The 27,884-nt window shown below is 38.9% G+C and overlaps 1 protein-coding gene across 1 annotated transcript; it reads left to right on the top strand.

Moving 5' to 3' along the window:
* Positions 1-1,064: 1,064 nt before the first annotated feature.
* Positions 1,065-26,539, top strand: LOC130905302 (occludin-like). Its single transcript, XM_057818555.1, is given in 9 exon segments — positions 1,065-1,140; positions 1,220-1,612; positions 1,614-1,708; positions 1,926-2,095; positions 6,496-6,663; positions 13,081-13,193; positions 18,347-18,680; positions 22,725-22,766; positions 22,835-26,539. Coding segments are annotated over 9 exon segments (1,464 nt in total). The 5' UTR covers positions 1,065-1,090; the 3' UTR covers positions 22,934-26,539.
* Positions 26,540-27,884: the final 1,345 nt, after the last annotated feature.

The raw sequence follows: 27,884 nt of genomic DNA, 5'->3' as shown, positions 1-27,884 counted from the left end.
AAGTCGATGCTTTGAAAAGATGAATTGATCAATGTCAATGCTATTGACTAGAGGTGTGCAAAATTTCCAATTCTTAGATTATTCGCGATTCGGCCGTGGAAGATTCGAGAACGGTTCACAAACATCCAAATTCCGATTATTGAAATATGCCAAGTAAAGCGGAAGTACACAACACTCAGCGCGCCGCGCGGTCTTCAGGACGGAACGGAGCGAGAGTAGCTAAACATCATGCTTCCCATTACCCGGCCCCTCGGGTAATGCCAATGCTCAACTCACGGCTCTAGCTCAACTCATGCAACAAGATAAAAAAACACAACAACATACCTGACTGCTGCCGAAAAGCTGCTCCAAAGTTCATCCATATAATGTTACGGTGGATATCATTTATATAGGACTAGATGCAATATAGATTTGGTAGTGTTAGCAGCACATCTACAAAAAGCTAGATGCGGGCGTTATAAACGGCCGCCATCTTAAAGCAGTACACTTCCCTACAAGGCTGTTGTAGCTAACCTTCCAAGCAAACCTAATTAACTTTTTATCTAAAATACTCCTAAATCGGTAAAATATTGACTTGAATCTATCTTTAAAATAGTTTTAAAACTTTCACATGTCGAAAGTAGACAAAAGGGAAATTATGGAATAACGGGAGCAATTTTAACAAATTTAATGGTTGATTCACAACATTAAATTAATTGAATGTAGTTTAAAGCTGCTGATACAGAATGGGGACTGGAGTTTTTTATTTAATGTTATTTTTGTATATTTGTTTACTGCTATATGTTAACTTGATACTGAAATAGTAGTGTGGTTTAGCCTAAGATTATTTTTGAACAATTTTGGAACTAATGTACAAAACATTTAAAAAAAAAGGAGGGGGGTGCATCAATAATCGTTTTATAATCGAATCGGAGCCTCTGAATCGTAATCGTAATCGAATCGTTAGGTGCCCAAAGATTCCCAGCTCTACTATTGACGGTGTTAGTGTTGCTAACGCTAACCCCTGTGATGAATTCTACTAACAACCACAAAACATATTCTGCGTATACTATATTTCCAAGCAGAAAATCATCAAGAAGACAAGAAAGCCATGTCGGGCAGGCCCAACGGTAGTCCGCCCCCCTACGAGTCGGATGGCTAGTAAGTATAAAGCGCTCGTTCGTCGCCGCTAGATTTGTTTTGATGACGTTAAAACGTGGTTTTTGTGTGTCCCAGATAGCGCCGAGCCCCCTCAGCCGGCGTACTCGTACTACCCCGACGACGAATTCCAGCACTTCTACCGCTGGACGTCCCCCCCGGGTGTGCTGAAGATCATGTCCATCCTGGTCGTCGTCATGTGCGTGGCCATCTTCGCCTGCGTGGCCTCCACCCTGGCGTGGGACTCGCAGGGGGCGCTGTCGGGCTTCGGCGGCGGCGGCGTAGGCGGCTATCCGGGGAGCTACGCCGGGGGCGGCAGTTACGGCTCCTTCGGGGGCGGGGCCTACGGACCCGGCAACAGCTACGGCGGGCTGGGCGGGAACTACAACGACCCGCGTTCGGCCAAAGGCTACATCATCGCCATGGCGGCCATCACTTTCATCGCCGCGCTGGCCGTCTTCATCATCATCGTGTCTCGTCTCGGAGAGTAGGAGGTTCTACCTGGCCGTGGCGGTGATCTGTGCCATCTTGGCGCTGCTAATGCTGATCGCCGCCATCGTCTACCTCAGGGGTTTTCAACCCAGTCCTCAAGGCACACTGTGGGTCCTGGTTTTTGTTCCAGCCGATCCAGCAGAGACAGTTGAACCAATGAGGCTTCTGCTAAAACAAGCCACACCTGACTGCAATCAACTGATTGCACTTGTAAAACACCAGATTGGGGAAAAAGTGTTGTCATCTTGTTTGGTAAGAATGAAATCCTGCACCCACAGTGTGCCTTAGTGGAATAGGTTGGGGACCCCTGGTCTACCTGATGGCCGTCAACCCCACCGCGCAGTCGCAGGGCTCCGTCTACGGCAGCCAGATTGCCGGCCTGTGCGCTCAATACCAGCGGCCACAAGCGCCGGGGGTCTTCGTCAATCAGTACCTCTACCACTACTGCGTGGTGGAGCCGCAGGAGGTAGGCCACCGTCAACTCGTCCGCTGACTGATAGACGTCCAATCGGTTTGAAGTCATTGGCTGCCAACTCGCCCACTTCAAATGGATTGGATGTCTACTATTGGCAAACTCATTTTGGTTCATAGAAGAAGAAGCAAGCAACACGTCACGTTTGCTCATTAATATTCATGACGTTAGCAATTGTTGCTAGGGGGGTCAAACTCGGGTTTGTCCCTCATGCTAGATGCATGTAAATAGTGTAAAAATGAGCGGTTTACTGAGCTAAACTTACCAATTCTGTCCGAAAATGATGTCGCTGGTGCCAAATTCACTGGTAAAGATGTGGAAGAACATACAAATGTTCAGTTGAAGAGATGGCTTGAGTGTTGAGGGCTGAAAAAGAGCTGCCCTGATCCAGAATTTTCCAGCTTTTTCTTGTGTGCATTGCCTTACGCCACTGCCAATGACATTATCCTGTTTCAACAATCTATCCTTTAACAGCATATGCCCTGTCTTTCTCATATATTATATCCTCTGGTTGTCTTACGTCTCTGACCATTCTTGGGGGCAATTTACATTGCTATTTTTGTGTAGGGAAATGCTACTCCGTGACAGCCAACACACTCTTTTAATTTTTTCATTAATAACAAATCTTAATTCTATCATTCATTTAAACTTCCCCCCAAAGTAAAGTTGTTTTTTACAACAGAAAAGGTAACAACAGTGGCAGTCAGATACCATGTTATTTTTTTTCAGGTCATTCATTGTCAGACAGAAGCAGCACAGCAAAACGCCATGCTAAAAATAATTCAAAATATCAAAATGGCTTACCTCTTCATCCTCTTTAAGACCACGACCCCCAACAAAATGTTTACTGCATATGAAATATGAATGGCTTCACCTTGCTGGGGTTAAACTGTTCTTCTGGACGTCCGAACAAGTTTTTGGTTCTGAGAAACATATGAAGAAAACATCCTTCATATGTCTTAATGTCTAGAGTCGTTTCTACAAGTTCCAAAGCAGCAGTATTTGATCAGCAGGTTCTTTTTTTCCCCCGAAAGATTACCGGAGGAAAAACAGCAGAAATAGCATGGTTTGTATGAGAGGGCGTGTCTATAATGTCCCACTTCCGCGTTATGATGGCGATTTCACGGTCTAAAAACAGCATTCGTGTGGTACGCTATTGGGGAAGCAAGCTAGCGACACCCTGTGAACTTGTCTATATGTGTTTCCACTCTGTCAGCTTTGACGGACATAGGCCCCATATGAATTGGCCCCGCGCCCGTGTCCCGTCAATACATTATGAAGTTGTGTAATATGAGTCCCGTTAATTTAGCTAAATTAGCTACTACACGCTTTACGTAGCTCTGAAATGTCTCCGTTGAAATCTTACAAATCCTTCTATTGATTATATTCTGATGTAGATGTTCAAAAGGAAAACCTTAATTGTGAAAGCGATTGTAAAATACACCCTAACCACATGCTCTCAAATCAATTTCATTCACAGACTTCATAACTATTTACGGGGCGCGGAGCCGATTAATTGGGGGCATGCACCGTCGGCGTGGCCGTCAAAGCTGACCGAGTGGAATCCCAAAGGGCATTTTTCAATTATAATTCTTGTGAATAAATCCATAAATCCCTGAATTATTTATGCATATGGACACAAAACAGTCTCAATTCTTGGTTAAGAGCAAAAAAAAATTGTTTTTCAAAATCTTGTCATACGTAAATATTGCGAACTATGAGGCTAGTCAGTAAGGAAATTAGCGGCCACCATATGTAAACAAAGAGCGTTTTCCGGTGAAAATTCTTGTGAATAAATGCTTAAATTCCTAAATTCTTTATAGATATGGACTTAAAACTGGCTCGATTCTTGGTTGAAAGCAAAAAAAAAACGTGCAGTTAGCATTTATTTTACGTAAATATTCCGAACTATGTGGCTAATCAGTAAGGAAATTAGCGGCCACTATATGTAAAGAGCCTTTTCAGTTAAATATTCTTGAGAATAAATGCTTAAATCCCCAAATTCTTTATAGATATGGACGTAAAACTGTCTCGATTCTTGGTTGAAAGCAAAAAAAAATTTTTGGGAAAATCTTGTTATACGTAAATATTGCGAACTATGAGGCTAGTCAGTAAGGAAATTGGCGGCCACCATATGTAAACAAAGAGCGTTTTCCGGTGAAAATTCTTGTGAATAAATGCTTAAATTCCTAAATTCTTTATAGATATGGACTTAAAACTGTCTCGATTCTTGGTTGAAAGCAAAAAAAAAACGTGCAGTTAGCATTTATTTTACGTAAATATTCCGAACTATGTGGCTAATCAGTAAGGAAATTAGCGGCCACTATATGTAAAGAGCCTTTTCAGTTAAATATACTTGAGAATAAATGCTTAAATCCCCAAATTCTTTATAGATATGGACGTAAAACTGTCTCGATTCTTGGTTGAAAGCAAAAAAAATTTTTTTTCAAAATCTTGTTATACGTAAATATTGCGAACTATGAGGCTAGTCAGTAAGGAAATTAGCGGCCACCATATGTAAACAAAGAGCGTTTTCCGGTGAAAATTCTTGTGAATAAATGCTTAAATTCCTAAATTCTTTATAGATATTGACTTAAAACTGTCTCGATTCTTGGTTGAAAGCAAAAAAAACAAACAAACGTGCAGTTAGCATTTATTTTACGAAAATATGTCGAACAATGCTCGTCTGTTATTGAATGTAGCTAGCCGCCTGATGTAAACAGAGATTTTCTGGTGAAAATTCTTGTGAATAAATGTTTAAACCCCCGAATTCTTTATAAATATGGACGTAAAGCATTCTGGATTCTTAGTTAAAAGCAACAACAACAAAAACGTGCAGTTGGCATTTATTTTACGTAAATATTGCGAACTATGAGGCTAATCAGAAAGGAAATTAGCGGCCACCATATGTAAACAAAGAGCTTTTTCCGTTGAAAATTCTTGTGAATAAATGCTTAAATCCCCAAATTCTTTATAGATATGGATGTACAACATTCTTGGTTAAAAGCAAAAAAATACGTGCTGTTAGCATTTATTTTACGTAAATATTGCGAACTATGAGGCTAGTCAGTAAGGAAATTAGTGGCCGCTATATGTAAACAAAGAGCTTTTTCTGTTGAAAAGTCTTGTGAATAAATGCTTAAATCCCCAAATTCTTTATAGATATGGATGTACAACATTCTTGGTTAAAAGCAAAAAAAACGTGCAGTTAGCATTTATTTTACGTAAATATTGCGAACTATGAGGCTAGTCAGTAAGGAAATTAGTGGCCGCTATATGTAAAAAAAAAAAAAAAAAAGAGCTTTTTCTGTTAAAAATTCTTGTGAATAAATGCTGAAAGCCCCAAATTCTTTATAGATATGGACGTAAAACAGTCTCAATTCTTGGTTAAAACCCAAAAAAAATGTGCATTTAGCATTTATTTTACGTAAATATTGCAAACTATGAGGCTAGTCAGTAAGGAAATAACGTTGCCATATTTAACAAAGCTTTTTCAGCTGAAAATTCATGTGAATAAATGCTTAAATTCCTAAAATCTTTATAAATATGGACATAAAACAGTCTCGATTCTTGGTTAAAAGCAAAAAAAACGTGCAGTTAGCATTTATTTTACGTAAATATTCCGAACTATGAGGCTAATCAGTAAGGAAATTAGAGGCCGCTATATGTAAAGAGCTTTTTCAGTTAAAAATTCTTGAGAATAAATGCTTGAATCCCCAAATTCTTTATAGATATGGACGTAAAACTGTCTCGATTCTTGGTTGAAAGCAAAAAAACAAAAAACACGCAGTTAGCATTTATTTTACGTAAATATGTCAAAGTACAATGCTACTCTGTTAGTGAATGTAGCTAGCCGCCGCCTGATGTAAACAGAGCTCTTCCGGTGAAAATTCTTGTGAATAAATGCTTAAATCCCTGAATTCTTTATAGATATGGACGTAAAACAGTCTCGATTCTTGGTTAAAAGCAAAAAAAAAAACAAACAAACGTGCAGTTAGCATTTATTTTACGTAAATATTGCGAACTATGATGCCAATGCAGTTGCGGCTAATTTCTTTCATTAATTTTTTTATTTTACGTTTCAAAATGCATGCATGGTATGAAAAATATATTAATTACCTTGTATCCTCGAACAAATGGTATGCAACATTATGACCTTTGTTACTCAATATTACGTAGAACTGCAACTTTTCTCGGAGGATTACAAGGGTGTAATATTACGACTTTTATCTCATGATATGATGACTATATTCTCGTAGTCTATCTTTGTTTGGGCCTAATACTCCGTTGTGTTTATTAGCTGCTAAATTGGACGTCAGTGGCAGGCAGTGAGTTCATGATTTATTTGGATGTATTGATTTCCCATGAAAACAATCCTTTGCTTGCTCATACAGGCCATCGCTGTAGTGTTTGGCTTTTTGGTGGCGGTCGCCCTTATCATCATGGTGGTGTTTGCGGTCAAGACGCGCAAGAAGATCATCAACTACGGCAAGAGCAACATCCTCTGGAAGCGCGTCAAGGTGATGGAGGACGGAGACCCCCCGCAGGACGTGGAAGCATGGGTGAGTTCGCCGCTTGCGATGATGCAATAATTGTGCAAAACTGCCAACTCACAAACGTAGCTTCAGGAATGCGTTGCCTGCTACAGTCACTAATATCAGAGTGCACTCCTCCGAATAATGTTGAACTAGTGCTACCCCCAGTAGAAAGCTTAATAACCCTTTACACACTACTGTCCAAAAGTATTGGCACCCTTGCGATTCTGTCAGCTAATGCTCAATTTCTCCCAGAAAATGATTACACTTACAAATACTTTGGTAGTAATATCTTCATTTATTTTGCTTGCAGTGAAAAAAAATTTTAAATCACACAAAACTCCAAAAACGGGCCGGACAAAAGTATTGGCACCCTTAGCCTAATACTTGGTAGCACAACCTTTAGACAAAATAACTGTGAACAACCACTTCTGGTATCCATCAATGAATTTCTTACAATGGAATTTAGACCGTTTTTCTTGAGCCAACTGCTCCAGGTCTCTGAGATTTGAAGGGTGCCATTTTTCGATCTCTCCAAAGGTGTTCCATGGGATTCAGATCTGGCCACTTTAGAAGTATCCAGTGCTTTCACTCAAACAATTTTCTAGTGCTTTTGGCTCATTGTACTGCTGGAAGACCCATGGCCTCTGAGGGAGACCCAGCTTTCTCACACTGGGACCTACATTATCCTGCATAATTTGTTGGTAGTCTTCAGACTTCCTAATGCCATGCACACAGTCCAGTGCCAGAGGTAGCAAGGCAACCCCAAACCCCGCTATGTTGACTGTGGGGACCGTGTTCTTTTCCTTGAAGGCTTCGTTTATTTTCCTGTAAACTCTATGTCAGGGGTGGGCAAACCGGTCCGCGAGGGCCGCAGTGGGTCCTGGTCTTTGTTCCAACTGACCCAGCACCGAGCTCTTAACCAATGAGGTTTCAATGGAAACAAGAAGCACCTGACTGCAATCAACTGATTGCACTTATAACACACCAGATTGGTGAAAAGGTGTCCTCTTGATGGGTTGCAGCAAAAACCCGCACCCACAGCGGCCCTTTGTGGAATAGTTTGCCCACCCCTGCTCTATGTTGATGCCTTTTCCCAAAAAGCTCTACTTTTGTCCCATCTGACAAGAGAACATTCTTTCAAAACGTTTTTGGCTTTTTCAGGTAAGTTTTGGCAAACTCAAGGCTGGCTTTTTTTAGGTCTCTGGGTAAGAAGTGGGGTTTTTCTGGGTATCGAGTCCCTTTTTATTCAGACGCCGACGGACAGTACGGGTTGACACTGTTGTACCCTTGGACTGTGGGACAGCTTGAACTTGTTTGGATGTTAGTCGAGGTTCTTTATCCACCATCCGCACAATATTTGGTTGAAATCTCTCATCAATTTTTCTTTTCTGTCTACATCTGGGGTGGTTAGCCACAGTGCCACGGGATTTACACTTATGGACGACACTGCGCATGGTAGACGCAGGAACATTCAGGTCTTTGGAGATGAACTTGTAGCCTTGAGATTGCCCATGCTTCCTCACAATTTTGTTTCTCAAGTCCTCAGACAGTTCTTTGGACTTCTTTCTTTTCTTCATGCTCAATGTGGTCCACACAAGGACAGAGGTTGAGTCAACTTGAATCCATTTTAACTGGCTTTAGTTATTGCCACCACTGGTTAATGACACAAATTAGAGAAGCATCACATGATTTTTCAAAGGGTGCCAATACTTTTGTCCGGCCCATTTTTGGAGTTTTGTGTAAACTGATAATGATTTCATTTCTCTTCCCACCCCCCCCCCCCTCCCATTCTCTTGTTTTTTTTCATTGCAAGCAAAATAAATGAAGATATTACTAACAAAACATTTGGAATTGCTATTTCTGGGAGAAATTAAGCATTCTCTGAAAAAGATTGCAGGGGTGCCAATACTTTTGGCCGACAGTGTAGGTCACTCATTGGTTGCCATTGACAGAGCTAGATGTCCAATCCTTCCTTGAGAATTAACCCTTTAATGCCTGCAATGTGAAGTGAAAAATAAGATCTTAATGAAACCTTTTTCAAATTTGTAAAAAAAAAAAAAAAAAAAAAAAAAAAAAGCTTTAATAAGCACTCTAATATCTATAACCTTGCTAAATCCTGTTTTTTTTTTTTCTCATGAAATCTGCAGATGCATGAGTTGACTTGCATCCATTATTTTTTTTCATGAGGAAAGATATTTCCAAATTCTGAATTACTCTCAAAACCATGAAATTCTACATGTATCCGTTGTGATACATTTGGCAAGAAGGGCTTAAATCAGATTTTTTTTCTTCATAAATATTTTTCTTTTTTTTATTATTATTATTAATTAGTTTCCCATATTTTTTCCCTATTTTTCGCTTTGATTCTTGTGTTATATAGGATTTTCCTAATTTTGCTGTAGTTTTTAAAATTTAATTTTCTATATTTAATTGTTATTTTCATGTTATTATGTATTCAATCAATAGCGGGATTAATCCACTCTGCCATTCACTGTCGAAAGTGACAGATCATTCCACGACTGGTCAAAATGCATCTAGCGCTGTCAACGGCAGCCAATGAGTTTGATGTGAATTCAGGCATCCAGGTGTTCAATTTATTTGCCTTGAGCTGTCGGAACCCAGATATTCTCTTTCTATAGCAAAGTTAGTGCACGGTGTTCTTGGAAGGCCAACTCAAGCGCGTAGTAAGCGATATTTGAGGCGGTTGAACCGGTTTTCCAACTGTTACGGCGAGAGGGGGAGGGGCCGGGGGGGATGGGATCTCTGCGGAGGCACGGGAGGCTTCGCGACGTCGGTTTCAAGGCGTGTCGCTGCGTTGACGCCGACAGTTTCGCTTGTCGTAAACATGAAACGTGACGGTGAGCTATTGGCATCCTGAAGAATTCCACGCGTGAAGGAAGCAGGCACACAAAAGCACGCTCATGTTGTTGTTTTCCCGGAGGTCACATGCTCTGAATTGACAGGTCTACGCGCGCTCGTCATTCCAAAACATACTGAGCCAAGGGCGTAGGTTTGCATCAGGACTGTAGGGACTTTTCGGGATCCTCAAATTGTCCCCACCAACTTTCAGGCAACCTTATTTGTGTTGTATAATGAGTTCAGTTATATACTGTAATTTTCGGACCGTAAGCCGCTACTTTTTCCTTCATTTTGAATCCTGCGGCTTATTTGTTGATTTATTTGGGTTAATAGGTAACACTTAATGTGACAGCGGCGTCATAAGACTGCTATAAGACTCATAATTATGACATGACATTATCATGGGCATTAATGATCGCTTATGACAGATGTTATTAAGTGTCATCCAGCAAATTATGTCACTAACTCCTGCTCAGATCTTCTATCTTTTACATCTGTTCAAAAGTGACCTAATTTGCCGGATGACACAAAATGACATCTGTCATAAGCATTTATTAATCGGGTTGTTCCGCTCATGTTTTTTTGCTCCCGATCTGATCGTTTTAGTTTGAGTATCTGCCAATCCCGATATTTCCCGATCCGATTGCTTTTTTTTTTTTTTTTTTTTTTTTGCTCCAGATTCAATTCCAATCATTCCCGATAATTTTTCCTGATCATATACATTTTGGCAATGCATTAAGAAAAAAATGAATAAAACTCGGACGAATATATACATTCGACATACAGTACATAAGTACTGTATTTGTTTATTATGACAATAGATCCTCAAGATGGCATTTACATTGTTAACATTCTTTCTGTGAGAGGGATCCACGGATAGAAAGACTTGTAATTCTTAAAGGATAAATGTGAATTTGTATATTGTGACTAAATATTGACATATTGTGTATTTGTTGAGCTTTCACTAAATGATACTGTATGAAAATGCTGTAAATGCATGACTGTGCGTATTGGCACCAATTGATATATCTTCTCTGTGTTGGGAAATAACATAGGGTGTTAAGAAAAAGATCAACTACTACCTTTCTTCCCCACATTGCTTTCCCATGATATTTCTAAATGTGAGAGAGGGTTTTTAAGGCTTAAGCCAATTAAATAAAGGCTACAAAGACTGCCAAAATTCACTCTGCTCATTTTACGCTGCCTATTAGCTCTTTATATAGGTAAAATTGGCGCCATTATAGATTGAACGCGACAATGCATGAGTGGGTCGTGCAGCGCATGCGTTAATTGTGTTAAATATTTTAACGTGATTAATTAAAAAAAAATAATTACAGCTGTTAACGCGTTAAATTTGATAGCCCTACTTTAAGCCAAAACTAAAGACTCTGGATGAGTGTAGGACATTTTGTCTGTAACGTTAAATACAATTAGAAAACTATTTAATTAAAAAAAAAAAAATCTTAAAAAAGGCATGTCCCATATTTTTTTGCCGATTCCGATACTTTGAAAATGACGTGATCGGACCTGATCGATCGGGACATCTTTAATTATAACAATATATTTGAGAGAAAAAGCATGTTATTTTGCCTCATTCAAATCTTAATATCTGAACATTTAAATATGTAAAGTGCAATCACATTCATAAATGAATGGCTTCTGGTTTTTGAAATGTAAATAAAACAATCTATTGTGATAAAACAACAAAATTGCAATAACTGCATTAACCATCAAAGTGAAGTCTAACTGTAGTCTTGAAACAAATCTGAATAAGTAAGAACATTGCAATAAAATAATGCAGACTGCTTAAACTTGAGAGTAGCTGAGATCTGTCATGACAGAACATCGCTTCAATGATATCTGGCGCCATCTAGCGTCGTGAATAGGGAGAGTAGCTGAGATCTGTCATGACAGAACATCGCTTCAATGATATCTGGTGACATCTAGCGTCGTGAATGGGTATAATGTCTAGACTGCGAATATAAGACGATCCCCTGTTTTTCAGTCTTATTTCAATTAAAAAAAAACACCGTTTTATATTCGGGCCAATAAGGTATTAATTTACGGACAATATTGAGTGGTCTAAAGACATTAAGATGTTTTTTTTTTTTTTGCATTCTTTGGACAGTTAAGAGATTATTGGTAGGTTTTTATTTATTATGTATGTTGAATTTGCTAATATTCTTTTTCTAAATAAAAAAAAAAAAGGTAAAAAGCTAATAAAAGTTTTTTTGAATGTTTCTTTTGTAGTTTTCGAAAACATAGGTTTGAATTAGGGCTGTCAAATTTATCGCGCTAACGGGCGGTAATTAATTTTTTAAATTAATCACGTTAAAATATTCAATGCAATTACCGCATGTGCGGCACAGCCCACTCATGCATTGTCGCAAACAATCTAAAATGGTGGCGTTTTACTTATATGCAGAGCTAGGAGGCAGTGACATGTGAGTGAAGTAGATACCAACACTCATTGGAGCTGTGCTTCCATTTGGCTAAAACCATCAGATGTCTCCCACAACACCCAGAAATATCATGGGAAGCCACGTGGGGAAAAATGACAGGAGTTGATCTTTTACTTAACACCCTGTATTGTTCCCACCGGAGAGAAGATATATCGATTTCTGCCACCACACACAGTCATGGTTGCACCACTTCTCATCATGCATTTGGCCAGAACAGTTAAATCGCGACAGTATTATTTACTGAAAGCTCAACAAATACACTAGATGGCAATAATTAGTCACAATATACAAACTCACATTTATCCTTAAAGAATTACAAGTCTTTCTATCCGTGGATCCCTCTCACAGAAAAGAATGTTAATAATGTTAATGCCATCTTGTTGATTTCTTGTTATAATAAACACATACAGTACTTATTTACTGTATGTCGAGTGTATATATCCGTCATGTCTTATCTGTCCATTCCAACAATAATTTACAGAAAAATACGGCATATTATATAGATGGTTTGAATTGCGATTAATTACGATGAATTAATTTTTAAGCTGTGATTAACTCGATTAAAAATTTTAATCGTTTGACAGCCCTAGTTTGAATCAAACGGTGTATCACCTGAACCAGTACGTATGAAAGTAACCCTAAGTCAAAACAGATTTATTTTGCATTGATCATTTGGCCCATCAATTAATTAGGTTCATATTCATGAGAAATGTTGCCCTGACCCCCGTTCACCCAATCTGTTTGGGTTTAATAATGTCCCTTCCTAAGAAAAAAGTGTACATGCAGGTTATGCTGTTATATCGTCCCTCCCAATGTTGAAACCAAACCTACGCCCTTGTGCTGAGCTCAAGGAAAATACAGTTGGGAATTGAGACTGGAATGCTGTCAATATTTCAGTATGGGATTTTGTTATGCAGAAAGATTGAATTGCTCAAAAAGCCCTTTCTTAACCAAATGAACATCGTCAACATGTCTGGTTTCGTCATCCTCATTTACTGTACTTGTAGTGTTACAAGTCTGTTGATGTCCGGTCTGAAAGCACAAAAGCACCTCACTTTAAAAACTAGAAAATGTCATTTCTGGAGAATTTCGTGTCATACAATTTATTGTGGGTTTTCAGGTGAACAACGTGTCTGTGCCGCCCGAGGAACTCCCCATGGCCGAGTACCCGGAGAAGCCGAGGACGGACGAGGCCAGCGACTACAGCAAACCTCGCTACGGCTACACGCCGCCGTGAGTCGCTTTCAAAATCCGCTCCCGTAAGACGACGAGGTAGGGATGTTCGATTTTAGGTGGGCAGCCAGTAGGGCTGGGCGATATGGCCTTAAACATGTATCACGATAAATTGAGCAGATTTATCTCGATAACGATAACTGACGATAAATTCGCCCAAGCGTACTGTTATATAATTTGAAAATCTGAATCAATGCATGAAATACAGATTAACTGTTTCTTGTTGATTTATTTATCAGCATTCAATTTCATATACTGTATTTAACAATTGTACATGCAGTCTAAACATTAAGTTTATAAAAATGTAATGTAAGCAATAAGAATTCAAGTATGAACATTTATAACAGCGTGTATGACTTGAACAATGTACATTATCAAAATCAATATGCCTGTGCAAACATGTCATTGTAACATAAATGACTTGCAACTTGAACAGTACACTTCAAAAAGACAACTTATTGTTAATGGCTGCTGTGACATAATTATTAAATACAAGGGTTTACATTATGGTTTCAGGGTCCCCCCCAGTGCATTTTTTAACAAATGCACGCACAAATGAACCCCCAAACAAACAGAGAGAGACACACACACATTAAAGCTATATTGATGTTCTTCAAATGAAACGCTTAAGATTTTATGATAGCAATAATGACACAGAAATAAGCACATACAGAAAAATAGCTGGGGCCATTTCTCGGTCATTATAAGTTTCGCCGTTGGATTGTACTTTAAGCTGAATGCTTTACCATCACAAAAGCTATCAGAGGAATCACACACAGACAGATACAAAATAATGCCACATAGTAATTGCTAGATGCAGTCCGTGCCCAATCCACTCATTAAGTTCAGCCGTTTCGACAAGTTAGAGCCGCTATCCGACTACATCACGTTCATTTGTAGCGTTAGCCGCTAGCTAGCGTTAGCCTGGCTACCAGTAGAAAGCACTGAAAGCACCATCTCCGGAAATCGTGAGAACAGCAGGGAGGACAGCGGGTGAAAGCCCGTCTGGATGCCACCAAGAGTCTACTAAATGTCGGTTAAAAGTTTGGTGAACCTCCCTTAAGCCACACTCCATCACGTTTTGCTTGTAGCGTTAGCTGCTAGCGTTAGCTTACTGGGCTTTGTTTGATTGGCTCCTTGATGATCACGCGACTCCCTACGTAAGCCCATTGACTGTTTCTTAAAGGGGAATGAACATAGACGAACAACACAGAATCAAAGCGGGATGAAAAGACTATATTTTCTTGTTTTATTAATTTACCGAATTTACCGACATGGTCAAAATTACGTCGGTCATCGTTAAGAATTTCGGTGACGGTAAATTTTCGGTTTACCGCCCTGCTCTAGCAGCCAGGCTCCGGGTGATGTGCTGTCACATTTCTTCATTTCTCACACAAAGACTTCATAAAAGAGATGTCCTGATCGATCGGCATCCCGATCAATCGGGTCCGATCGCATCATTTTAAAGTATCGGGATCGGCAAAAAAATATCGGCCATGCCTTTTTTTTGATATATATATTTTTATTTTTTTTAATTAAATCATTCTCTAATTGTATTTAACGTTAGACATAATATGTTATACTCATCCATAGTCTTTAGTTTAGGCTTAAGGTAGGGTTATCAAATTTATCCCGATAACAGCAGTAATGAATTTTTTAAAAAATGTATCACGTTAAAATATTTAACGCAATTAAATGCATGCACTGCACGATCCACTCACGCATTGTCGCACTCAATCTGTAATGGCGCCGTTTTACCTATATAGAGAGATAAAAGGCAGCGTAAAATGAGTACAGTGAATTTTTGCAGCCTTTGGAGCCTTTTTTTAATTGGCTAAAGCCTTACAATCCCTCTCCCTATGATGAGAAATATCATGGGAGGCAATGTGGGGAAGCAAGGTAGCAATTGATCTTTTTTTTAACACCTTATGTTATTTTCCAACGCAGAGAAGATCTATCAATTGGTAGCACGACACACAGTCATGGTTCCTATTCCCATCATGCATTTGGGCATGGCTACAGTATCATTTACTGAAAGCTCAACAAATACACTAGATGGCAATATTTAGTCACAATATACAAAGTCACAAGTCTTTCTATCTGTGGATCCCTCTCACAGAAAAAAATGTTAATAATGTAAATGCCATTTTGAGGATTTATTGTCATAATAAACAAATACAGTACTTATGTACTGTATGTTGAATGTATATATTCGTCCGAGTTTTATTCATTTTTTTCTTAATGCATTGCCAAAATGTAGTATGTGATTGGGAAAAATTATCGGGATTCGGGATTAGATTGGAAAAAGTACTGCATACAAACAGGAAGGATTGTCTCTGTAGTGATTTGTTGGAGGATTCATGGTCATTATTTTTCAGAGCATGCATGCATTTTGAAACGTGAAAAAAAATCAATGGGATAAATTAGCGGCTAATGCAGTGGCATCATAGTTCGCAATATATACGTAAAATAAATGCTAACTGCCCGTTTTTTTGCTTTTAACCAAGAGCCAAGACTGTTTTACGTCCATATCTATAAAGAATTCAGGGAATTAAACATTTATTCACAAGAATTTTCACCGGAAGAGCTCTGTTTACATCAGGCGGTGGATAGCTACATTCACTAACAGAGTAGCATTGTACTTTAACATATTTACTTAAAATAGATGCTAACTGCGTGTTTTTTTTTTTGTTTCGTTTTTTTTGCTTTCAACCAAGAATCGATACAGTTTTACGTCCATATCTATAAAGAATTTGGGGATTTAAGCATTTATTCTCATGCATTTTCATCATAAAAATCTCTTTGTTGTGCTAAGGCGGTGCCACTTTTGCTAAAAGACTAGCATCACATTCAACATATTCATGTAAAATAAATGCTAACTGCCCGGTTTTTTGCTTTTAACCAAGAATCGAGACTGCTTTACGTTCACATCTACAGAGGGGCAAATAAGTATTCAGTCAACCACCAATTGTGCAAGTTCTCCTACTTGAAAAGATTAGAGAGGCCTGTAATTGTCAACATGGGTAAACCTCAACCATGAGAGACAGAACGTGGAAAAAACAAAATAGAAAATCACTTTGTTTGATTTTTAAAGAATTTATTTCCAAATTAGAGTGGAAAATAAGTATTTGGTCACCTACAAACAAGCAAGATTTCTGGCTGTCAGAAGTCTAACTTCTTCTAACGAGGCTCCACTCGTTACCTGTATTAATGGCACCTGTTTTAAATCATTATCGGTATAAAAGACACCTGTCCACAATCTCAGTCAGTCACACTCCAAACTCCACTATGGCCAAGACCAAAGAGCTGTCGAAGGACACCAGAGACAAAATTGTCGACCTACACCAGGCTGGGAAGACTGAATCTGCAATAGGTAAAACGCTTGGTGTTAAGAAATCAACCGTGGGACATACAAGACCACTGATAATCTCCCTCGATCTGGGGCTCCATGCAAGATCTCCCCCCGTGGCGTCAAAATGATAACAAGAACTGTGAGCAAAAATCCCAGAACCACACGGGGGGACCCAGTTAATGACCTACAGAAAGCTGGGACCACAGTAACAAAGGCTACTATCAGTAACACAATGCGCCGCCAGGGACTCAAATCCTGCACTGCCAGGCATGTCCCCCTGCTGAAGAAAGTACATGTCCAGGCCCGTCTGCGGTTCGCTAGAGAGCATTTGGATGATCCAGAAGAGGACTGGGAAAATGTGTTATGGTCAGATGAAACCAAAATAGAACTTTTTGGTAGAAACACAGGTTCTCGTGTTTGGAGGAAAAGGAATACTGAATTGCATACGAAGAACACCATACCCACTGTGAAGGATGGGGGTGGAAACATCATGCTTTGGGGCTGTTTTTCCTGCAAAGGGAACAGGACGACTGATCTGTGTAAAGGAAAGAATGAATGGGGCCATGTATCGAGAGATTTTGAGTGAAAATCTCCTTCCATCAGCAAGAGCATTGAATATTAGATGTGGCTGGGTCTTTCACCATGACAATGATCCCAAACACACAGCCAGGCAACAAAGGAGTGGCTTCGTAAGAAGCATTTCAAGGTCCTGGAGTGGCCTATCTCAACTCCATAGAAAATCTGTGGAGGGGGTTGAAAGTCCCCAACGACAGCCCCAAAACATCACTGCTCTAGAGGAGATCTGCATGGAGCAATGGGCCAAAATACCAACAAAAGTGTGTTAAAAGCTTGTGAAGAGGTACAGAAAACATTTGGCCTCCGTTATTGCCAAAAAAGGGTACATAACAAAATATTGAGATGAACTTTTGGTATTGACCAAATACTTATTTTCCACCATGATTTGCAAATTCTCTAAAAATCAAACAATGTGATTTTCTGTTTTTTTTTTCTCCACATTCTGTCTGTCTGTCATGGTTGAGGTTTACCCATGTTGACAATTACAGGCCTCTAATATTTTCAAGTGGGAGAACTTGCACAATTAGTGGTTGACTAAATACTTATTTGCCCCACTGTATAAAGAATTTAGGGATTTAAGCATTTGTTCACAAGAATTTTCTACGTAAAAAGCTCTTCGTGGTGCTAAGGCGGTGCCACTTTTGCTAAAAGACTAGCATCACATTCGACATATTTACATAAAATTAATGCTAAATGCTTGTTTTTTTTTGCTTTAACCAAGAATCAATACTGTTTTACGTCCATGTCTATAAATAATTTAAGGATTCAAGCATTTATTCACAAGAATTTTCAATGGAAAACGCTCTTTGTCTGTGTTTCCACGAGGTCAGCTTTGACGGAGATAGGCCCCCTAGGAATCGGCCCCACGCCTTGTCAATGTATTATGAAGTCTATGTCTCACATCACTTTAAGTGGATCCTGAGATAATACACAGACTCGTGGCGTTTGTGTCCAAAGTTGGCTGGGCAAAAGTAGCAGAATCGCCGGCAGTCATGGTTCTTGATGTCCTTGTTGTTTAAGACTGCACGCTCTCGTGGGAGGAAGCGAAAATGCACAGAAACTAAAACGGCTTAGATAAACCAAAATGGTTCGGTTTTGAAAATTGAATGTTTTTAACATCGTTTCAACCAGAAAATTCTGTTTCAGTTCAAAATCGATCATCGAACAGCCTTACTACGACAGACATTACACGGTCGCCACCACTAACAATGAGCTTGCTCCTCAGACCGATGGAGGAGGACCTACCGGTGCGTAATGGCGTTCCTTACAGCGCCGGCTCGGATGTTCCCAGCTCGACCGGGAGGGCCAACAGGAGGCGCGGCGACCCCGACGCCGACTACGCCTCGTCGGGAGATGAGTTGGAAGACGACGACGCAGACTTCTACAGCGAGTTCCCGCCCATCGTCAATGAGCAGGAGCGAAATGAGTACAAGCGGGAGTTTGACCGCCACCATCTGGAGTACAAAGACCTCCGGGCGGAACTGGACGCCATCAACAAGAAACTCAGCGAAGTCGACCGAGAGCTGGACCGACTGCAGGAGGGAAGCCCGCAGTACTTGGTCAGTGGAGTGCACGCTTAATGGCGATAGACTTCTAAGCAGTTTCTTTTTTTAATGTACAGTGGTATGAAAAAGCATCTGAACCTTTTGGAATTTCTCACATTTCTGCATAAAATCACCATCAAATGTGAGCTGATCTTTGTCAAAATCACACAGATGAAAAAACAGTGTCTGCTTTAACTAAAACCACCGAACATTGATAGGGTTTCTTAATTTTAATGTGGATATTATGCAAACAATGACAGAAGGGGGGAAAAATAAGTAAGTGAACCATTACATTTAATATTTTGTGCCCCGCCCCCACATTTGGCAGCAATAACGTCAACCAGATGCCTCCTGTAGCTGCAGATCAGTCTGGCGCATCGATCAGGACTAATCTTGGCCCATTCTTCTCTACAAAACTGCTATAGTTCAGTCAGTTTCCTAGGATGTCTGGCATGAATTGCTGTCTTTCGGTCATGCCACAGGATCTCAATGGGGTTCAAGCAGTGCTGGTAGGGTGCGAGGTATAACACCAGGGAACACCTCCTCGGTGCCCGGTACAAGGAGACTCTGCTCCAGCCGGACTGACCGGGGAGGGAACTGTGGCCGCCTCGTAGAATCCCCACCTCCCCGGCTGGCCAGGGGAGGGCCGCAGCCCTGGGGCGGCACCTGCACGGCACCCCAACCTGTGGCAGGGTAGCTTTAAACCACTCATCAGTGATTGGGCACACACCTGACTTAAATTGTTTGGTAAAAAAAAAATGGGTTTCAATTGCTCTTTAAGTCTCCTTAGGCAGAGGGTTCACTTACTTATTTTCCCCCTTCTGTTATTGTTTGCATGCTATCTTCATTAAAATATGAAAACCTATAAATGGTTGAATTTAGCTCAGGCAGACGCTGTTTTTACATCTGTGTGATTTTGACAAAGATCACATTTGATGTTGATTTTCTGCAGAAATGTGAGAAGTTGCAATAGGTTCAGATACTTTCATATTAATTTATGCTTTCTAAAACTGCCAGCTCTTCCCATTCCAAATTTTTCGAATGTGGCATTACACTGAAACGTGGTTATTTCCAGTGAATAAGTTGATGAAGAATTCATCTGATAAATCGTATTGCCAACATTCTATCTAGAGCTGCAGCTATCGAATATTTTAGTAATCGACTGAAAATTCTATCGAGTAATTGGATAAAACATTTTTTTAAGTAAAGAGCAATTATAAATATACTTGAGAAAAAAGACATTTAATCCAATATTGAACCATTTTCAGTCAGTCTTTATTTTTGATGTACGTTGTAGAAAACAGCCAACAATTGCATCTAAAATGTGACTAGGAAAAAAAATTCACTGCTTTCACTCAAAAAACTTCTAGATCTTATTAAAAAAAACATATTTCTTACCTAAAAATGTAATTACGCTTGATAACACACATCACTTGAAAGCTACGTGTTTTTCCCACATGTTTCAATTTAATTTCCATTTTTGTCAAGCTATTTTTAAGTTCTAGTTAAGTTTTAAGTTTAAATTGTAAGTTCTGATAGGATTTTGAGTTTTTGCAGTGTTCAAAATAAATGTATGATACCTGCTGTATTGGAGCACATTAGGGACCAGTGCTAGTTGGTGTTTTATTCAGCAATGACGACTGAGCTAAAACTGACAGTTAGAATAGAATAGAATAGAATAGAATAGAATAGAATGCCTTTATTGTCATTACACAAAGTGTTAGGAAATTCAAAGCTGCCCTATAGAGCGCACACATACTTACACACAGAATAGTATATACAGTCTCCAATATGCAAAATTTAAAAAATATGTCTATATATAAATATTTATATATCTACATATGTATATATTTACATATCGCAAGATAAAACAATATAAAAAGGGTCAAAAAGTAAGGGTAAAGTGATATTTGATAGCAGCATCGGTATTAAATATTGGTTATTAACAGTGCAATAAAACAGATTTCAGTTTTACAGTACGAGTCCATTTGTAGATCGCGGCAGTAGTATAGGTAAAAGTGACGTGTGATACCTTTCAGTGATAAATATTGGTTATTAACAGTGAGAGAAAGAAAGAAAGAAAAAAAAGTTTACGATATTTAGCTTTATTATGTTTTAATTTTACACTCTCATCACTCTACAGCGCTGTGTTTTTACAAATTAAATAAAGCCTGTACGTAAGACACGCATCGAAAGTGGTCATAATCGATAGAAACCTAGCCCTCCAAAGGGCTAACGTTACGTTAGCGAGTGACAGTAACGTTATATTTATTAGCGATGAGAAGTCTACTGCATAAACATGGCGGCTGTTTACTGACGCTGCTCATACGCGGCCGAGTCTGTCATTTCGCATCTAGTCCTAAAGGCCTGCGATATCTATGAAACGCATCGGACACTACTTGCTACCACACTAGCATCCTGTGGGCATAGTTTTTAGCAACGTCGGCGTATTTTGTAGCGGCTATCGGCTGCGGTAAGTTTTTTTTTTCCGCACATGACGTCAGCGCGTCGTCCCGCATTAAAAGTAGTCCGGGCAAAACGTGATGCTTAGAGCTGGCAAAATTAAACGATACCTCGAGGTGAATAAAATTACTCGGATCAGTTTTTAAACTCGAGTTGCTCGAGTATTCGTTTCAGCTCTAATTCTATCAATTCTAAAATTGCCAGCTTCTCTGTTATATATTTTTTAAATGGATCTATGCTTGCTAAAACCACCACCCTACGGAGCCCCCCGGGTGGGTACAGTTTAGTAATCTGTGGGTACAGTTTAGTAATCTGTGGGTACAGATTACTAATCTGTGGGTACATTTTTGTAAACTGTGGGTACAGATTAGTAATCTGTGGGTACAGATTGCTAAACTGTGGGTACAGTTTACTAATCTGTGGGTACATTTTACTAATCTGTGGGTACAGTTTAGTAATATGTGGGTACAGATTAGTAAACTGTACCCACAGATTAGCAAACTGTGGGTTCAGATTAGGTATGATTTTTTATTTTTTTCTATCCTGGCACCCGGGGGGCTCCGTACCACCCTCACCTATTGCAGATGTAAGAGATGTCTTTTGCCATTAATGCCTCAACAATTTTAAAAAATGTTTTGAAAATTCCACCCCTGAAGCTAGTTTGAGCTAGCAAAATACAATTGGTGGACTTGTTTTTTTTTTTGAGTACGCCCACAAAAAATGGTTATGCCTGAAAAGTAGGGCTGTCAAACGATTAAAAGAGTTAATTACATCTTAAAAATTGATTAATCGTAATTAATTGCAATTCAAACCATCTATAAAATATGCCATATTTTTCTGTAAATTATATATATATTCTGTAAAATGTTCGAATGGAAGGATAAGACACAAGATGGATATATACATTCAACATATGGTACATAAGGACTGTAGTGGGCATTTCACTCTACTGTCATTTAAATCTGTCTATGCTGTCCTCACTCCGAAGCGTCTACTTTTTCCAAAGCTAGTGAACGATGCCTTAATAATCAGACTTTTTCCTTTTTCATCTGATTTATGAATAAAATGGTCTCAAACCATTGTCCTCTTTAGACCGTCGTAAAACTAAAAAAAAAAATGTACACAAGAATTGCATTAGCAACAACGTTAGCTTAGCACGCTATACAGGTTCACTAAACATAAACAAAAAGCGTCTCATACAAAAAATATAGCATTTCGCTTACTAACATAATATGTACATTCTTTACAACAACCATACTTACGGACAAATCTTGTCCAAGGATCATATAAGCACAACATTACAATGTAGGCGTCAACCCGAGACGTCGTGCAGCCATATTGAACTGGCAAGAAAACAATAAACCATGTCGCAAAGCGACCACAAGAGTTTGCTGTTAGACAGCACAAAAAGCCTTGCTGTAAAACTTACCAAATATTTTAACGTGATTAATTAAAAAATTGAATTACCGCCCGTTAACGCGATAATTTTGACAGCCCTACTGAAAAGACACGAGGAGGCTCCCATCTGACTTTCAAGCGGCCATTTTCGGCTCATGTCATTGACAAAACGATAACATTTGCCGCCTTTTTCATCAGGATGCTCTGGACGAGTACAACAGGATCAAGGACATGAAAAAGGTAGCGTTACAGAGCGCCGGCTTTGGCGCGACCAATCAACTCAGCTTTTCACCTTTTGTTTTTGACAGTCGTCGGACTATCGCGCACGGAAGAGACGAAGCAAGTACCTAAAGGCCAAACTCAATCACATCAAGAAAATGGTTGGGGACTACGACCGCAGGGCCTGAGAGGCGCTCACGTGACATCGAGGGAAGCTCTTATGACATCATCATCAGGTCCACACCCAACTAAAGTTCTTCCTCAAAGCTATGAACTCTTTTGATCAAAAACCATAACAAGCCAAGTTGTTAAGTTTGAACTTTTTATTATGAAATGTCATTTTATTCCCGGTGGGTTGTTTTGAATTGAGTCTCGTACTTTTAGTGTTCTTTATGTTGCCTTTTTTATGAGAATTAAATCTTCATTTAGCATATGTTATTTGCGAACTTTTTTGCTTTTTCTTGTAAGGCCACGAGGTAGCAGAATTTGTCAGTGTTTTACTCTATGGCAGTGGTTCTTAACTGTGTTTCGGTGAGTAAGCCTCAGGAGCAGAGGCGTAGCAATGGACCCCGGTGGGCCCCAGGCAGCAAGCAACATGGGGCCCTTTGAGCGGTGCAAGTAAGGGGGACAGTTGGACTTGGAGCAATAGAAGAAAGAGTAGCAACACAAAAATACCACTATCGGATGCGGAATTGTGTGAAATCAGTAGTCAGATTGTCCCTAGGACCCACCAAATTCAAATTATTCCGTAAAAATCACAGATTGGTGGACTACCGAGCGGAATGAATATTAAGTTTGCTAATAAAATTGTTTAGGATTATTTTAGATATATATGTTAATATTTTTCTTAGCGAGTATTCGACGAGGAATACGATATAACCATTAATAGACTTTTTTGGGAAAAAAAAAAATCACCATTTGTTTAAGTAGTCACATGAATAATGATTTGGCCTGTGAAAATAAACACAAAACAACTCGGCAAGGACTTTCAAGAGAGTTCTTAGTGATTCACTCTTTAAACAATTATGTGGTATTAATAGCTGATTGGACTTTCTTAAACATGTATCATTTACGTGACATGGTTAGTCCTGATTGGGATTGATAACAGAATCGTTAGATAATCTGCCAAATGATTCCATGGTATTGAAACACTCCCTACACTTGTTGCTGCGACAGTGCAGTAAAGCTGTGTGTGCTAAATCTGTTGGCCCTTGCTGGCTGGGGGCCCTAGGTAATATCCTGGTTTGCCTAATGGGATGCAACGCCTCTGCAGGAGTTCGGTGAAGGTTAAGACATGCAGAGCCCTATTTTGTACGCTGACTAAATCTAGACAAAGTGGCGTTTTAGACCAGGTTTTGGACTAGTTTGCCCTCAATTTACAGGCTTTATTCCATTTCCTTCAACTGCTACCCCTCTACCTAATGGGAGGAGAAATCTGTTTGCTCAGTGGAAGTTTGACTGGCACTTGGTATGAGGAAATATAACAGAACTACAGACAGCGTGAACTGCGTAGATAGTTTTTTAAAAATTTCGTCATTTTACGTCATAAAAATAGTATGTGATGCAAGGATGTGACAATAAAATGTAAACATGAAAACAAAAAAGGAACAGTGTGAAATAAAATGAGTTACATTTTATTGACCAATGTGAAAATCTGCAGCAAAAGGCAAAATTATTTGTAGTAAATTTAAAATCTGGAAGAAATTCACTTAGATGTTAGCTTGCTAGAATTTGGATTTCGTAAAAAAAAAAAGATGGCTTTATCATGAAATTCTGAAGTGGCATGTATACAATAAAATGTAGCATGAAACCATTGTTAAAATCATTATTTTTTACTTTTGAACTCGGTGAGAAGAATACTCAATGACTAACATTGTGAGTAATTGTTTAAGATGTTTGATTTTCTTTTTCAAACAATAGTATTCTTTTTCTATATGAACTGTTATTATTAAACTGTACTATACCATATTACACAACCACATTAAGCCAAATAAATACAACAACAACAAAAAACATTGAATTCCGGCAAGAGAGAAAAAAACATCTGCAGAAATGAAGCATTATTTTTCCAAAGGGAATGAGAGCCCTCTAGAGGAGACAACATATTTCCTCATATGAAAGTAAAAGGATCATATCTCCGTTTTTTTGTGGTCAATCGGTCCGAAATAAAAACTGGAAAAGAGGTTAAATTCCGTGCTTTCAAGTCATGTTGACAGTGGTGCTCCATGTCAAATACTTCATTTTTTTTACGGTGCCATGTGATTGAACAGGCTGGCGTGATCATAGAACGCCAAGCTTGAGTATTTTTTATGTATATGGCGGAAAACACAGACAAGGCTGAAAAAGCAGTTTTTGCTCTTGCACCCCTCTTTAAAATAAACTGCTCTATTTTAAGCCAAAGGAACTGTTGTGTTTGACAGAACAATATGTCTATATGCTGCCATAGCGGATTCATGGTGCGCTAAGCCTCCGAACTATTTTTAATTTGTCCATTTTACCCTGGAAATCTCCGTTTACAGACGTTGCGCAAGCGCTTTAGTTTCAACCTAGCCATAAAAAGAAGGTAAGTAATTATATTTATTATTCAAATGTCTGTCATTTTTAGCTTAGAATCATTAATTAATGTCTAATATTTAGTTTAAAAAAAAAACGACTTAAAAAAATTATTCACTCGCATATTTTAAACAAATTATGTCACAATGACAAATTTGGCGTCTGTAAATAAGTCACGGATATCTACCTCATAACTATCGCTTAATTGTATTTTTTTTTTTTGTTACTTATCACATTTTGTTAGATGATAAACATAGACATACTATGTTAGATGATAAAGAATTGATCCAAACAACAACAAAAAAGTAACGTTTAAAAGGGTAAATATATGAAAAAAAATCTCAACCATTCCTTGTTGTCTGCAATTTCTGCATCGCGACCCTTGTTATATCACCATGTTTCACCCATAATATCCCCCTAAATTTCCGGCTGTGGCCATTCACAGCTGTGTCTTGGCACTCGGTGATACATGCTACATGGAGTTTTTGGATCAAAATAAGGTAAGTACGCGATAATATCTTGTTAAAATCGTGGCGTCTTTAACTCTGCTCTCGCCTCCAGTTAGGGTTTTGCTGTTTAATTTTTTTTTTTTTAAAATGCCCTCCTGTTCAAAATTTTTCATCCCTGAGAAAATTGAGATTTCAAGCTTTCCAATGATGTATCACACATGCATATAGGACCATTTTGAAATTTGGCCAAATTGGGGGTCTCAGAGTGGAACTTCAAGTCACCTGACAGTTTTCCGCCATATATACAGTATATGATTGGTATAATTGGGTCATGTGATTATTCTTGTGACGTCTCATTGTTGAAACTGATTCACCCACTGTTGTTATTAGGGCTGTCAAAATGATCGCGTTAACGGGCGGTTATTATTTTTTTGAATTAATCACGTTAAAATATTTGACGCAATTAACGCACATGCACCGCTCAAACAGATTAAAATGACAGCACAGTGATATGTCATTTTGTTAATTGTGTTTTTGGGAGTTTTGTCGCCCTCTGCTGGCGCTTGGGTGCGACTGATTTTTATAGGCTTCAGCACCCATGAGCATTGTGTAAGTAATTATTGACATCAACGATGGCTGGCTACTAGTTTGATTGAAAATTTCACAAATTTTATTAAAACGAAAACATTAAGAGGGGTTTTAAATACAAAATTCCTATAACTTGTACTAACATTTATCTTTTAAGAACCACACGTCTTTCTATCCATGGATCACTTTAACAGAAGGTTAATGCCATCTTGTTGATTTATTGTTATAATATCCGCTGCTCAGCCTTCACCGTGTACAGACGCACTCTGAGCTCCTGAAGCTGTTATCTTAACCGATAAGCGCTCAGGGCCAGCAAGCTCGACTCCCAGTATGGCTCCAAAGAATTTGAAACCTGGAGACTTGGATGAAATAAAATCCTCCATACAGAAGTTGGAGGTCTCCTTGAGTGGCTTGATTCAAAACCAAAATCAAGAAATTGTCAGAGAGCTCCAGTTAATTCGCACTTAAAACGAGAACCTCTATTGTACAGTTTTGTGGCAATCTGATGTATGTACCATGTCTGAATGTGCGTCTTTAGTTGTATGGGGGACGGGAAACTGCTAAGCATATGCTTCATCCCGCCCGCCTTTGTCTTCTTCTTCGGTTCCTTCGGGCAAATCATATCACATTTTGTAATTGTCAATGATACCGATGATGATGACAATAAAATTTCATTCATTCATTCATTCATAAACAAATACAGTACTTATGTACCGTATATTGAATGTATGTATCCATCTTGTGTCTTATCTTTCCATTCCAACAATAATTTACAGAAAAATATGGCATATTTTATAAATGGTTTGAATTGAGATTAATACATTTTAAGCTGTAATTAACTTGATTAAAAATTTTAATCATTTGACACCCCTAGTTGTTATCTCTAGCAAAAAAAAAAAAAAAAAGTAAAATCTAATATGTGAAATAAAGAGGAAACATGTTACGACTAGTGTAGCAGAGTAAGAGTAGTGTTTCTTCACAAATCTACTAATTAAAAGTAAAAAGTATGGCTTTGGAAAACTACTCTTGGACATAAATTTCTTTGAAAAAGTTATTCAAGTAGATGCAATGGAGTAAATGTAACGCGTTACGACCTGTGTTGTTAATAACGGCGTTACAATATAATGGCGTTACTAACGGCGTTATTTTTTTCAGTAGTGGGTAATCTAATTAATTACTTTTCTCATCTTGGCAACGCCGTTACCGTTACTGAGGACGGAAAGGGAGACGGACTCACCGAGACGACAGAGCAGAGCAGGAGTAGGGAGGGGGCAAGAAAGTTGTGACGCCGAGCAAACGCGATGCTAGGTAGCTCCAATAATACATGTTGTAGCCGATAGCTAGTACAAACTACGCCCGCATGTTATGGTAGATATGGAAGACATGGTAGATATCACATGTACTGTATATAGACCCTACCCACCGACGTCACAAAACCACGTGCTCGCTGTATGGTTCCGTCCACTTGTCCGTCATTTCGTCTCTGTATTAGCATTGGTTTCAATTGATCGAGGAATTTAAAATGCATTTCATGGAAGACCCGGTGGTT

This window comes from Corythoichthys intestinalis, chromosome 17 (genome assembly GCF_030265065.1).
Source record: "Corythoichthys intestinalis isolate RoL2023-P3 chromosome 17, ASM3026506v1, whole genome shotgun sequence".
NCBI lineage: Eukaryota > Metazoa > Chordata > Actinopteri > Syngnathiformes > Syngnathidae > Corythoichthys > Corythoichthys intestinalis.
The sequence above is the reverse complement of the archived record's forward strand: the minus strand, read 5'-3'. Positions and strand labels throughout refer to the sequence as shown.